This window comes from Serinus canaria, chromosome 13 (genome assembly GCF_022539315.1).
Source record: "Serinus canaria isolate serCan28SL12 chromosome 13, serCan2020, whole genome shotgun sequence".
In the NCBI taxonomy this organism is placed as follows: Eukaryota; Metazoa; Chordata; class Aves; order Passeriformes; family Fringillidae; genus Serinus; species Serinus canaria.
In genome coordinates this window covers 15,615,236-15,630,079 of record NC_066327.1, presented here as the reverse complement: position 1 = coordinate 15,630,079, position 14,844 = coordinate 15,615,236, and the positions used below count along the sequence as shown (strand labels likewise).

Below are 14,844 nucleotides of genomic sequence, written 5' to 3'. Positions count from 1 at the left end.
CCTGCATGGGCTAGACTGACCCGCCAGGCATCCTGTCAGTGTCACACATCTGTTGCTGCCTGAAGGACAAAAAGGTATTTGATGTTTCATTACTGTTTTGCACGTGGCTGGAGTTGGTGCACTGCTTGGAGAGGAAATCCTTGTATCAGTGCAGGCACTGCAGCAGCACCTGCACCAAAGGGATGCCAGGGTTTCCCTGCTGTAGAGACAAAAAAGACATCAAACAACCTTCAGCCCAGAGTCCCCTTACCACTGGTACAAACAGATCAATAACTTGCATGAAATATATCAATACATGGCTTCGGGCAGCGGCAATGTGTGCTAAACTCTAGCACTGACCCAGGGACAGGGGGACACGCAGCCCCTCAGTCTCAGTCCTTGGCTCCACTCACCGACCCCTGGCTCCCCTCACCAGCCCCTCGCTGCCCACTCAGACCCGGCTGGTCTCACAAACCCTGGGCTCCTTTCACTGACCTATCCCCGGGTCCCCTCACAGAGGCCCAGCCCGGCTCCCCTCAGTCCCCGGTTCCCCTCATTGACCCCTGAATTCCCCTCACCGCCCCTCAGCCCCCGTTCCTCTCACCGACCCCTCTGTCCCCCGCTCCCCTCGCTGCCCCCTCAGCTGCGGCTCCTTTCAGCCCCCAGTTACCCTCAGCTCCCGGTCCCCTCGTCTCTCCTCACTAAGCCTCAATCCCCGGTTACCCTCACAGCCCCCAGCCCCGGTTCCCCTCATGCCCGCGGTCCCGCCGCAGATGGAGCGCGGCCGCCGTGCCCGCCCGCCCGTGCCGCTGGTGTACGTGAACAGCTTCGGCTCGCACCGCTGCGGCACCGTGATCCGCCTGGGCCGGGGCTGGCGGCAGAGCCCCGGGCAGAGCCCCGAGGGCCGGGCCGGGGCCCCGAGGGCCGCCCCGGAGCCGCGGGCCGGGCGCAGTGCCGGGCCGGGCGGCAGCGGGAGGCGAGCGGGGAGCGGCGGCGAGGCGAGAGCCGGCAGCCGCAGCAGCAGCGGTACGTGAGACCCCGGGACAGCCCTCTTGTGTCGGGCTCTCCGAGGGCCGGAGATGGTTCAAGTGTTGTCTTAATTGTACCAGGAATAGCGGGAACAGCAAAACCCGGGGGTGGGGGTGGGGGGGAGTGATTCTTCCCCTGCTCTGGGCCCTGGCGAGGTCACACCTCGATTGCTGTGTCCAGTTCTGGGAAAGAGGGAATGAAACGCTCCCAGAAGCCTGTTGTCTGATGTGTGGGTGCTGTGTAGTTTTGAAATCTGTTTTGTGGTGTTTGAGAGACGCTCATTTGCCCTATGGTTATAACAGAGTAAAGTAGAAGGGAACAAGCTGCAGGATGAAAGGATTGATACCCTGTAAATTGACCAGAATTAAGGATTTCTGTGGAATCATAGAGTGGTTTGGGTTGGGAGGGACCTTAAAGACCATCCAGTTCCACCCCCTTCCTAGGGACACCTTCCACTAGACCAGGCTGTTCAGAGCTCCATCCAACCTGTCTTGGACACTTCCAGGGATGGGACAGCCACAGCTTCACAGGGCAACCCATGCCAGTGATCAACATCTTCCTTAGGAACATATTCTAAATACTAAAAAAATGCTTTCTGAACTCTTTCCAGGTGACCCTCGAGAGGCTAAGACTGACACCTTTGACTTTCCCATCCCTTCAAGAAACGTTGATAAAGTCATTAAACGAAAGAAGAAAAAGGTATTAAGTGTGGCAGCTCAATTAGCTGCCTTGGCATTTGAGAAAGCTGCCTGTTCTCTGTGTGTGGGAGCAGGAGGGAGATTAAAAGATGGAATTGGTAGCCTGTTACTGAAAACCTTACTTACAGAAAAGAGAAAATGGTATTATCTTCCCTCTCTGGAGGCTTTAAAATTCTGGCTCTTATTCAATAAAGCACTTAAGTGTGTGCTTACCTTGAAAAATGAGAGTATGCTGTTGACTTAAAAAGTCTGTACTGAAATGCTTTGCTGGATTGGGGCCAGGGTGCAGCACACCTTGGGTTGAAACCCAGCAGGAAAAAGCTCTGCAGCTCCTCTTCCTCTCATGTTTTAAACAAAAAAATCCCACGAGTTACAAATAAGCAAAGGCATGAACCCGAGCTATTAACGCCATCCTTGGAGCAATGCAGAATTACTTTCTGCTTCACAAATGTGTTTCTGTTCCTGTTCACTAGTTCGACAAATGCTTGAAATTTTAAGAGGAACATTTGTTAAGCAGTAACTCATTATGAGATTCTGTAATGTGTGAAGTACAAGTAATCAGCTGGACAAGAACAGAGCCATGTCGTAGATACTTGATTTAAAAACAGCAAAATGTTACCAACTGCAGAGGAGCAGCTAATAACATCCTGGAATATGGCTCTTCTGGTGCATTGAACAGTCTTCAAAAATAATGAGGAATATACAGAACATTTTAGCAATAAATGTCCTGGAGAAAGGAATTATCTTTAGATTTAAACAAGTTTCTCAAATGAAGTCCAGCAAAAGTCCAAATATCAGCATGTCAACAGCCTAATATTTGTTAGGCCACCTCTGCCTGAATGCTTTTGTCCACAATTCCGATTTAATCTTTCCAATGCACAAGTTTGAAACCTGCCCACTACAGACAGACCTTTATGCCTCTAACATAAACGTTTACAACATCTATAAAACTAATTAATATGGATTTGATATGAGATAGGCAAGAGCATTGCTATTCTGGAATCTGAGTTTGGGCCTCAGTTGTGCTGCTGCTTGGGTTGGGAGAAACCTTAATCACCATCCAGTTCCGTTCCCTGCCATGTGCAGAGACACCTGTTTCCCACATGGGAAACTTTTTGCTCCTGGAAAACTACACAATCTTTTTTGCCCCCCATTTTGGATGACTTTGAAAAAGCTTAATGGCTCTATACACGTTCTCATGAGCTTTGCTTATCTAGAAGGGCACTACTCAAGTCCTGGGTAAACACAAGAGTTCTGGGCAAGAAAGGAGGTGGAGGTCTCATGTGAAAAATCATGGATGAATTTATGGAATTTATGGTTCTGACCTTTAAATAGAGGCAATTCTTCCATATATCCCACATCCCTTCTTCCCTTCTTTCCCAGTCCTCAACAGAAAAACCCAGCTGGACTTCATAGTCATTGTGGGGAGTTCAAAGTTCTGCCCTATAGATGTTTTAATGCAAACTTTTTATATGCTTCACATTTTATATTTCAGTCCAAAGTCTGGCACAAAGTCTGGAAAGTGATTTCAAAAATGCTTGAGGAAAATGAAAGGTTCAGAAGTCGACTGTTGACCTGCAGCCAGTTTGATGGAGAAGGTAGGAAATTAACTGCTAATGCTTTATTTTACTAAGGAAACCAAGTGAAGTTCCCAAGGTTTAAGGTCCATTCAGCTGGGTTTTGGGTAGTAGGTTTTACAACTCACAAATGGAATTCATTCCATGCTTTAGGCACTTCCAGCTTTTTTGGGAAAAACCCTTTTGTTTCATGGAGGGTCTTGTGTGTTTTAATTTGGAGGAAGGATGGTGGAAGTGTTTGCTGCAGCCTGACATTAGAGACATGCACATCAAACATCTGCAAGTTTTTCTGAACATGTGAAATACGTAATTAAACTTATTCACAGATGGGTCCAAGGCAGTAGTTGTATGAATAATAATTTATTTTTTCTGTAGGAAAATAGTGGTTGATTTCATACATACAATAAATAAATTAGATGCTCCCCAAAGGTTGCTGTAACACAATTTAACAAAACCATGGAACATGTTCTCACTCTGTGCCCTGAATGCAGCTCTTTCATTACTGGAAAATGACTTGGGAATTAAAACTGGTGCTCTGCATTCAGCCAATTTCAATTAGAGGCATTGTAGCTGCTGCACAATTTAAGATAATACAGTGTATGCTTACAAATGGAATTGGAATTTCTGGCTTCACAGTTGGATGAATTATTAGGAAAAAGAATATACTAATCCATGAAGAGCTACCAGGCAAGTTTAAAATGCCACTTTCAGCCACAGCACTTTTTCTCCCCTTGCATTGGTGCTGATGGAAGTTTTCCACATGGGGACATGTTGGGATGTATCCCAAAAATGTAGGACCATTCCAGGCAGTGTCTTGTTTGGTAAAATGTTGAATTAGATTTCCACACACATGGCAAGAAAATACACCCTCAAAACTCTTCTTCATGAGAACAAAAGAAGTGCAGTTCTGGTTCAGAACAGAAATCTCTACCCCAGTGGATGTTATTGAATAGGAGAAATTCTACTGCAATATGCTTCAACAACTTCTTCTGCAATTATTGTGCAGATATTCTGCATTGTGTGCAAAAACACTTCTGTTGGCTTTAAACCCAATTCCTGATTAATTCTGGAATTATGACATGATATTAATTATTCATCATGTGCTATTCATATTCATATTCAAGCTTCCATTGGCCTCTGTCATATTTCTGTGCTAAGAAGTTCCAACCTAATAAATCTCTCCTCCCATGGAAGCTGTTCCATGTGCTTGCTCCCATAGCTGAGATCATTGCAGAAGTGTGTGTGCAAAGCTATTCATGTATATGTTGGACATACATCTATGTGGATATATAGGACAGTGAATTTTTAAAAAGAAAATCTTCCTGGATTTGTGTGTTGGATTTCAAGAAAAAGAACAAGTATTGAGAAAAAAGGAGGAGAAATCTTTAATAGGTTATTAAATTTCAAGTTATTGTAAGAAAAAAACTCCAAATTCTGCTTATTTATGATTTCCTGGGTGGATTTACCATCTTACCCTAATGGCTGCTTTTCTGTTTGTTATGGATCGCCATGTGCTTAACCTTGGATCACCATGTGTTTAACCTTGGATTTATGGACAGGGCCTATCCCCTTTTAAGCCACTCATTTCTTTTAGAGAAAGAACATTTTCTTTATATACAATTTCCAGTGACTTGGAAAACCTCACCAGCCAACCAATCCCTCCTCCTCCCTCCCCTCTACCTCTATCCTTAATTGTAATTTTACCCCCTTTCTCAGGAGCTTTAACTGAGAATCTCCTATTAAGTCCTATTTCAATGAAAACCATCAATTCTAATACCTTCTTTCTAATTAGCAGATTTTGCTCAACATCAAATCTAGGAGATAAGTCTCCTATTGATCTGAATTTTTCATTAATCAAGAAGCAAATGGAATAATTCTAGAAGCTATTTAGATAGGGATCAACAAGTCTGAATAAACTGGGTTCATTTTTATCTTCTTTTTTATTCTCCCTAGATTAATAAATCTAGAAAATTAATGCTGCATTTTATTGCCTCTATAAATAGGTTTTTCTGAGAGAACAAAAGTCTACTTGAATTTTAATGCTACCTATTTACTCCTTGGAATGTTGCAATTAAGATTAGATTCCATGTGACTGCAAATGATGATTTTCCTCCACCTGATGTTCTCCTGCAGGCTCTGACAGGATCCAGAGGTCACAGAATGGGGCATACCTGGACAGGGTATGTAGACAGCCTATTAAAGGCAAAAAAAACCCTAAAATATTAAATTAATAATATCAAAAACATACACTGACCTTGTTTAATGTTACTATAATGAGTGCCAGTTATATTCTAAAGCATTAGTGACATTGAACTCAAATATTTTCAAGATTTCAGATTTGGGGCCAGAGCAGCTCCCTCCTCACAGGGAGGGCTCTGTGCTTTGCCAGGGCAAAGGGAGGGTTTTTGCCTTCTTTTTGAGCTAAATCCTTCCCTGGTGGTCTAAAGTACAATCTGAAGAATCTGAACAGTCTTTATTTGCCCCACTTGATATAGAGACTTTTTTTTTACTATTAATGGGAATGTACCAACTCAGTTTTATTACTTTTTTCCTCTAGGATGAGTCCATCTTTGGCTGGGTGTAGCAAGGAAATAAAGGAAGATTCAGCCCCAAAGGAAATATAAACAAAGTGAAAGCTTTTATTTTGATCTAGTTCTTCCTGGAGTCAGTGCAAGACTGCAAAGTGACTTCAGGGAACACAGGTTCTCTGTTGTTTGCCTGGTGTTTGTGCTTCTGCTATTTAAGATGTTTGTTTTTACAGTGGCTTAAACAGCTCTGTTGCAAGATATTTATCTCAAGCCATTAAGTCTAGTGTTTCACTGAGCTATTAGTTTTAGAAAGCTTTTTAATGAGTATAATATTGTGACAGTTTTCTTGCAAAAGAAGAGATAGACATTTACTGTTGTCTCTGTATTTATATCTTTTATTTTTGTAGCTTGTCAGAACAATAAACACAAATTCAGTAAGGCAGAACTCCACACAAGACATAAACCCCACTTTCCTTTTTTCCTGGTTTGCATAAATTTGACTTTATGATATTAAAATATTACAAAATAACCCTCTCTGTTCTTTCATCCATTTATACATGAATCTCAGCAAGGATCTGGAATATGAAACCAGGTGAATGTTTTCTCTCTCTGTTCATCCCGAGGCACATAATGGTACCATCACAATCAGGAGGTGTTGTTTATCTACCTGACTTCAAAAACACAATATCATTTTCTTCTGTTCTGCAGCTTAATACTTGAACCCTTGATTGACTGTTAAAGCCTTTTAAGCCAGCAAATTGTGTAAATGGAACATGAAAACTGCATAAAAATAGTTATGTATATGGGGTTCATCTCAGGAGGAAAACATTCACCTGTCACAATGAGACCTCCTTGCTTTCAATAAAAGGATTGTTTTCTCCTGCCATAATGTCTTGGTGTTTGCAGATATAATGACTGCAGTGTCAGAGTGTTGAGCTTTAATAACATGCTGGTGATGGTGTCATTAGGCAGCAAAGCACTTGGAAAGGTTTCATCTCTCTTTTCTTCATGGTAAACCTGCAAGTGTGGAACTGGAATGCACCTTTTCAGGGACAGCTGCGACAGCAAGGCTCTCCTCTGGTTTGTGGTTGGGTAATATTTGGATTTTACTTAAAATAGTTGACATTTCAGCTTGGAAAAGGAAATGAGAAGGCAAAGTATTCAATCAAGATGTGATCATTTTTCTGGCAGAACAAAAATGTCATAGTTCTTTGGTATTTTCAAAACACATGTTTAGTCACACGTGGGATTTTTGGGGGGGATTGGGGGGGATGGAGGGTTTTTTTTACTAAATGTGATGATCTCCCTGTCCCCACAGTTCTATCAATGCCATGTTTGTATTGTGAGTATTTAGTTTATAATACTTGTTTGTGAATTGTAGAGTTGTTGCTCTGACTTTTCTTTTCTTGTAAATTGCAGCTGCAGTTGGTACTTTACTGGCACGGACTTCAGGGGCCCTGGAAACACTTTTCTTCCAGATGCATAATTGCTACTTTAACAGGATAGATGAGGTGCATTAACCTAAATCTCTGCCTGAAGTTTAGCCAACACATTAAGATTCTTTGGATAAATACAGACCTCTGTCTGTGGGGCTGTTTTAAAAGAAATTATAAAAGATAAGTATGGCCTTAAATCATCCCTATGTACCTCCTTCAGTCTAAAGGGTCTGTGTGGTGATGATGAGATAATTAATTGGTTGGGATCTACTGAACCAGAACTTTCATTTGGCTGTACTTTGAAAGGCTCTTACATTTTTCAAATCACTTTGGGCCAGAACAGCTGCTGCAGTGGGGAAAAACTGCTGATTCAGGTTCAGTTTTTGACTTTTTGGGTAAGGAAGTCTGTCTTTCTGCTGTAGTGACCAGATTTCAAAGGTACAGTTGGGAACAAAGGTCATCAGAGCAGTTAAACTACTGAAAAAGGGGCCTGGAGAAGAACCCAGCTCAAGCTCTGCAAACCAGATCACCACCCCAATCCACTCAGGCCTCTGTGCATTCCTTTTTAATTCATGTGATCATTTAAGTGTAAAATGCAAAAGAAATGGTAATTGCAGTGTTGGAGTAAAATATTTCCAAGTAAGTAATGTGCTCAACAAGGAGAAAAAGGGTTGGATAAACATGAAAAACTTCATTGAAACCCTCTCTGTTAGAAGGGGTGAGAAGTAAACGAGGGACCTTCAGGGCACTGGATCACAGAGTAGAGATTCAGAACAGATTCTTCTCTGAAGACTTTGATCTTCACTGCAGAGCCAAGAGCAAGTGTCACACTGTCCTGCTGTAGCTCCTGGGCAGCACTGCTTTGCCTTCATATTCTTCAAAATGCAGATCAGTTACCTGAAGTTTTTAATAACAAATCTCCCTTGGAGTGTGAACTGAAGCAGATGTGCAAATACAGAGGTCACACTTTGTCTTTGCTTTGCCTTGCTCTCAGTGCATAATTTACCTTTCTATAGAGAACACAAACTCCAGCTTATTCCCAAAGTTTGACATTTCTTCATCTCAACTCTGTGAACAGTTGCCAGGAGATCTGAGGAGGCTCCTTGTGGTGCAGAGCTGGAAGGGAACAGCCAGGGCACACAGAATAGCCAAAGGCATTGCTGCTGAATTTCTGTTATTTGTAAATAATGGTGTCAGACACTCATCTCATGATCCAAAAGCGGGTCTGGGTAAGCTCTACTCCCTGTGTGTCATAAATACAAAAGACTTTGGATGAAGGTAAGCAGTGGAGAGTAAAGCCTTTGGGGTTTGTGTCACTGTTCCATGCTAGCTGGAGATTAACTGGTCCAAGTTCAGCTGGAAATAGCACATCCTGGCATGTTTTGGTTGAAGTTATCCCATTTGAGGAGTTCTTGCCTGGTTCCTGAGGCAGCTCAACCCAGGGAACTCTGCCCTGGAGTTCTCTCTCCCCAGTCCAGGGCCTGGGGGCTCGAAACTCCAGCTGGTGGCCCTGGGCTACCACTTCCAAAGCCTTGAAGCTGAAAGCAGGGGCATGCTGGGAGCCTGAGCTCCACAGTGATTCCATGTCTGGAAGCACTGAGAGCTTGGCTGAAGCTGGACTGCTGGGGCTCTCTTGTGGTGCGCATCCAATTTCCAGTTGTGTTCTCTTCCCTGTTTGTGTTGTTCTCCCCATCTTATAATGTTCTCCCCATTTTGCATCCCTAAGCCTGTGTTGATGGTTTAGCCCTGGTTTCCCCCTCTCCCTGAAATGGTTCCCTCCCAGTCTGGGCATACTGCCAAGCCCTTGTCTCCACCCCTGTTTCTATGGTTACCACCCCCTTGTTGCTTTTCTCCTCCTCCCGGGCCCTGTCCATCTCCCGGGGCCCTGCCCATTTCTCCAGAAACTTCTCCCTTCCTCACAGACTGATTGGGCAGGTGCTCCGGGCCCCTTTCTAGCTCTTATATCATTAGTTCTCGCCCGTGTCAGTTATGTCCGATTCCCCTCCTTGGTTTCCCCCATTGGTTCTTGTACCTATGTTCCACCCCCTTTATATATTGCTGTTACTCTTTGTTCTCTGCCTTTTCCCGCCTGGATCCCCTCGAGATAATAAATCTCTGGACTGCACCAAGCGAGTTAAGGTCCTCTTTTCTCTTAAGCTTCTCCACTTTTGCCGCTCCTCTCGATATTGCTGCCCTGTCGAAGGTGCTGCCTGACGCCCCGGCGCATTAAGGCAGTGCCCCCCCGCTGCTGGCTGCTGCTGTGCTCCCAGCTAGCCGGCGCCGCCTCCTCCCCGCTCTCAGGGGAGTAGAGTGCACTCGACGCAGCAGCGCGGCAGGGCTCCTGCACTCCCTGCTGTGGAGCTGTGGCCCTGAGCAGCCTTGCCAGAGTGTCCTCAGCACAGGAGCCAGGGAGCTTTGGGAGCTCCCTCACTGCTGTGTGCTGCTGCTGGGGACGATGTCACCAATCAGCTGCAGCCTTGGGAACTTGGGAATGGTGTTTTGATGTTTCTGAAGTGACCCTTCTGGGAATTTCCAGTTTGTGGGCATTTTCAAAAGGGTTTGTTTCCTGCTTGATTTGGCCCAAAGCCACCAGTTGAGATAAAACCTCATTTCCTGCAGGCTGGAGGCTTGGCTTGCCCAGCAGCTCCTCTGCTCATGCCCCATCTGCTCTGGAGCTGGGATGAATCAGATTCCTGTGTCTCACCAACTCTGCTTAGAGTCTCATGGCCTCTGAGGTTATCATAACTTGGCCATTACAACACAATCAATCACCAAGGTTAATAATATTTGTGCACTGCTGATTCCTTCCATGAAAAGATTTCAGCTCTGAAGCAAAACTTGAGAGCAGGATGTGGAGTTTCCAACATGGTTTGATTTTGGGAAAGTAGAAGGTGACCTTTATCTTCACTGAACATTTACATCCAGTAAATGTCTTTGTCTTTAGGGCCCTCCCTGGTAGTCAATGTTCATGTTTTAACTTCAAAGCTTCTAATACAATTTTGCATGGACTCTGACTAAGGAATAGCCTTCAGCAGGCAGCTGAATTGTAGTTTCCTTTTTCTTTGGAAGGGGGAAGTGAGTGAAAGCAAATTTTGGGCATATATGACATTTTGCCTGTGCAGTAGGCCCTTAAATATAAAGCAAAGCAGAACTTAGATTTATAGCTCTTGTAAATAACTCTCAGTGACATGGGCAGGTTTGTGTATTATGTTTCTTTTCATTGCATAAGCACTTACATAACTCTGATGGTTGGAATTTGCATAATAACCAAAGCAGCCATGGATGGGTTTAACATCATGGGCTTTCCAGCAAACTCAAGCAGCAGGAGAACCTAAGGCTTAAGAGGAGTTTTACTTTAGGAAGAAAAGAAGAAGTTTTATTGAAGTATATAAAGCCACTGTGGATTTTTAATAAATATTCACTGGAAGTTTCTCACTCATTAGTGACGGCATCAGGGCCCTCTGATCTGAGGCAGAAAAATTCACATTTGAAAGCTTCAGCCTAGGGAAAATTAATGTGGGTAGCTGCAGTTTCATTTTATTGGGGGAAAATTATGGAGGCCTCTAAGGGAAAAAGGAATATGCCTTGATCCAGGGAGGTGATCACCTCCTGGAAGGTGCTGAGTGCTTTGACCTCCCAGTAACTGTGGCACCTCTTTTATCTGTCTCTTGAGCTGAATATGTGGAGCAGGTTAAGAGAGGATCTCTTCTTCTTTCTCTAAATTGGGACTACACATTTGTGTCTCATCCGAGGCGCTCAGCTGAGTCGTGGATGTTGCTGGGCTGGGCTGTGAACAAATCTGATCTCTGTCATCTCCCAGGGGTCAGGACAGGATCCCTCCATGCTGGGAATGTGTGAGATTTATTGCACTCCTGACAGTCCTGTTTGAGAAGGAATAGAGGCAGATTGAAAGAGCTGTGCAGGAAGGCTCAGGGTGGCACTGACAAATGTTCTCTCTCTTCCAGAATCTTTGTAACCTCCTGGATTTTGAAATTAATAATAAACTATCATGGCTTTTAGTTTTTTCCCCTGTTCTGTATGATGGTTTTCTGGTTCCTACTGTGTGTGACAGGAAGTCAGTGGTGCTGGTAGAGCTCTGTGGAATGGATGAACTCACAGCAGTGACTAGGAGTAGTTAAACCCAGCTCAGAACAGACATGGTCATTTTTTTACACTTCCTTGTATTTAAATTCCTTCAGCTACAGAAAGGATGAAAATTTTGAGTATGATGCTAAGTTGCCTGTGATCTCCCAAGGAGAACACTGTACTGGTTTGCACTGCTGTATTGGACTAATTTTGACATGAACTCAGGTGAAAGTTTGAGAAACAAACACAATCTTTTGGTAGAACAGTCTGAGATGGGTGATGTTACTCCTAGGATTGCCCAATCATGACTCTTGTGACTTCCTGAAAATTTGTCCTCACTCAGCACCTTTAAGTTTTGTAGTTTCTCTTCTTAGTAACCTCTACTTCCTGTTCACACAATTTCCAGTGCTTTCATTGAAAGCCTGCTCCCAAATTTTCAATATATGAAACTAGATAAAATATTGTTCCTTATACTAATGAGCAGAAACATTACAGAGAAAAATGCTTGGTGTGCAGGAAATGTATTTTATGAAGTGAGACAATAAGTGTTTCATAGATCAAGGAGCAAGTGAGTAGAATAATATTCATTAACATTGAAGAGAAGTTAATTTATGTGTTCAGGCTTGAAGTGGGGAGAGGCTGAACTGTGCTGTGACTGATGTTTTGTTTACAAGCTGCAACAAAAGGAAATGTTTATACCCAAGCCATGTTGCCCTCCTTTCTTCCTGGGCTCAGCTTCACTTGGGCTTCACCTTGGGCTTCAGGGGGATCTCAGCTTTGGCACCTGGAGCATCTCCTTCCCCTCATCCTGGGTGTCTGCAGAGCTGTTCCTCTCACACATTCTCACTCCTCTCTCCTGCCTGCAGCTGTGCAGTTCTACTTTCCATTCTTAAATCTGTTTTCCAGAGGTGTTACCCCCTTGGACCCACTCTGTGGGACATGGGGGAAGCTTCCAGCAGCTTCTCACAGAAGACACCCCTGCAGCCCCCCTGCCACACACACCCACAAACCCAGAGCATTAATAATTGTGGGAGACTTATGAAAGGAATAAAGAGAGGCATATATTTTTGTTGACAGAAGAAATATATTGTTTATTCCTCTGGAGTCTCCTGTTGCTCATATTGCTGCTGTGTCTTATTGCCTGTCACTGAGCTGTGCTGTGTGGGCGGAAATGTCAGGCTCTGAATTGGCTCTGTAAGAAAATCTGTGTGTTACTCTGATTTCTCATACTCACTTGGGCTTGCTTTAATGTTGTCCCTACAGAATGTTCCCTTTTAGCATCTTGCTGGCATCTTCAGACATCTATTTCTGCCATGAAGCATCCTGCTAAGTAAATTTACTCCTGGTAGTGTCTTTGTTTATTTGTTTGTTTGTGAGAGAGGGATTTTGCAAAGAAGTATTTTCAAACTGGAATGGGCCACACTGACCCAAAGCAGTCACAGGGCTGGTTCAGTCTCGTGAAGGAAATGGAAGTTACTGGATGTAATTCCAAGAGAGGCTTTGGATATCTCTCTGCTCATCTCCCTCCACCACACTGCCAAAATTCTCAGATGGTGCCACTGAAAAAGGTTGCTTAAAATGTTCTTCCAGCCTGAAAAGTCAAAAGGTAAAAGCAGCATCTGCTCATTTTTCACAGGTTCTTGCTGCTGGCACTCAGAAGTGGAAGGCTTTTGGGGGAAAAGTCGTTCCTGGTGCCAGTGCTGGAGTGCTGGCCATGCTGAGCTGGGTTCTCTGGGTCACATGGAATATCTCCAGCAGAGCTGAGCTCTGGTTTTAGTTATCAGGAGATGTGCAGCTACAGGAAAGGTGTTTTACAGTGGGAGCAATGCACAAGAAGGAAGGGGATTCCTCTCATTGCCCCTTAGGTTTGTTACAAAAAAGAGTTAGTATGTTAAACTCTGTGAGTTCAACTGAGTAGAGCTGTGGAACAAGCAGGTAACCTTATTTGCAATCTTATTTTTTCATGATGCAACCCCAGTTTCCATAGGTTTGCACGGGTGGCTCTGGAGATTTCACATCACTGTGTTTGTAAGGTGTTGCTTAAGACCTCTCTGAAGTCAGAGCACCAGCTTAGGTGTCATTAATGTAATATTTTGGCTAAGCAGGATATTCATTGCCAGTGTTGACGTGGATGAAAATTATTTGTCTTTTAGATCACAGGATGCATTTGAAAGCTATGAAAGACATCACTTTGCATTTCATCAGAGCCCTCAAGTTGGTAATTACCAGATAAAGGTGGGAAAGCCCAATGCCATTTTCATGGAGTTGCAATGCAATGTTTCTTTGCATTATTTAATAATATTTCCTGTTGCCTCCATTAAAAATAGCCATTTTGCTGACAGAGGAGCTAGAGTAGTTCAAATCCATATGTATAATTGGAGGTAAGTATAGATCTGTTAACCTCTGTGGATGGTGAAATCACTTCAGATCCTATAATGTAATATACTGGAATTTGGAGAAGGAGTTGCTCTCATGGATGGAGCATCTGCCCCTCTGGGAGAGACTGATGGAGCTGGGATTGCTCTAGCTGGGGAAGCCTCTTCTCAGCTGTGCCCAGTGACAGCAAAAGGGACAAAGGGCCAGACTGAAATACAGGAAATTTCATTTAAGCATGAGAAAATCAACTTTACTGTAAGGGTGACTAAACACTGGAACAGGTTTCCCAGAGCACTTGTGTCTCCACCCATGAGAGTTATTCAGAGCCCAACTGGAAATAGCCCTGAGCCTCCTGCCCTTGCTGTCCCTGCCTTGGGCACTGCCTGGGCTCCAGGGCTCCCTCCAACCTCAGTGATGCTGGGCACAAGGAGCACCAAATGCTCTGACTGGAGCCTTTGGGGCTTTGGCTCAGGGTCTAGGATGAGACCAAACTTCTGGCATCACTGGCAAAGTGTGTGCTCTTGGGTTTTCTTGCAGCCTGCACATTTTGAAGGTCTAATGATCTTCCTGGGCCAAGCCAGCACAGGGACATGAGAAAAGGACTTTGCAGGGTGTGTAACTTACTGCATCTCTGCACAGATCCTATCCCAGGTGGGCATGGATGGCTGATTTCTGGTATTACTGCAATATTTAAACATTATATCACAGTAATTTAATCAACAATCCTTAGTGAATGGGTTTTTTTATGTGCTTCCTCAGACCTCTAGAGCCTAAATCCTACACTTTCCCTATCTGTGGGATGCCAGCTTTCCTTGCGGGCATCTCTCCCTGGTCTGCTCTGCAGCAGCCTGGAGCTGTAATTTCAGTGGAAATCTTGTTCAGTCGTGAGCTGAACAAACCTCTGATGGATCAGATCTAACGGGATCCGTGCTTAAGAAATCGTTCCTGAATTTCCTGAATGTGAACTCGCCAAACCTTCTGATGTGACTGATTTTTTTTTCCCCCAGATATTCTGAGACCTTCAAAAAACTACCTGCCAAAAATTTGTAACACTCCAAGCAAAAGTTGTTCAAGGTTAAATTGTATCTGTGGCACAACTTTATTCTTAAACCCAGAAAAAAAAACCTCTTGGGTG

General features: G+C 43.9%; 1 protein-coding gene across 1 annotated transcript; it reads left to right on the top strand.

Moving 5' to 3' along the window:
- The first annotated feature begins 286 nt into the window (after window positions 1-286).
- C13H5orf47 (chromosome 13 C5orf47 homolog) lies at window positions 287-6,700 on the top strand. The gene is made up of 5 exons (XM_030229428.2): window positions 287-1,005; window positions 1,619-1,707; window positions 3,202-3,304; window positions 5,417-5,463; window positions 5,841-6,700. The coding sequence occupies exons 1-5, from the start codon at window positions 732-734 to the stop codon at window positions 5,865-5,867; spliced, it is 540 nt and encodes a 179-aa protein (XP_030085288.2). The 5' UTR covers window positions 287-731; the 3' UTR covers window positions 5,868-6,700.
- Window positions 6,701-14,844: the final 8,144 nt, after the last annotated feature.

Excerpts from the sequence above, each read along its gene's own strand:
- C13H5orf47 (XM_030229428.2), top strand. The coding sequence starts at position 732 with ATGCCCGCGGTCCCGCCGCAGATGGAGCGCGGCCGCCGTGCCCGCCCG. Across the intron at positions 1,708-3,201 it reads TTAAACGAAAGAAGAAAAAG|TCCAAAGTCTGGCACAAAGT; the intron begins GTATTAAGTGTG and ends TTTATATTTCAG. Across the intron at positions 5,464-5,840 it reads ATGGGGCATACCTGGACAGG|GATGAGTCCATCTTTGGCTG; the intron begins GTATGTAGACAG and ends TTTTTCCTCTAG.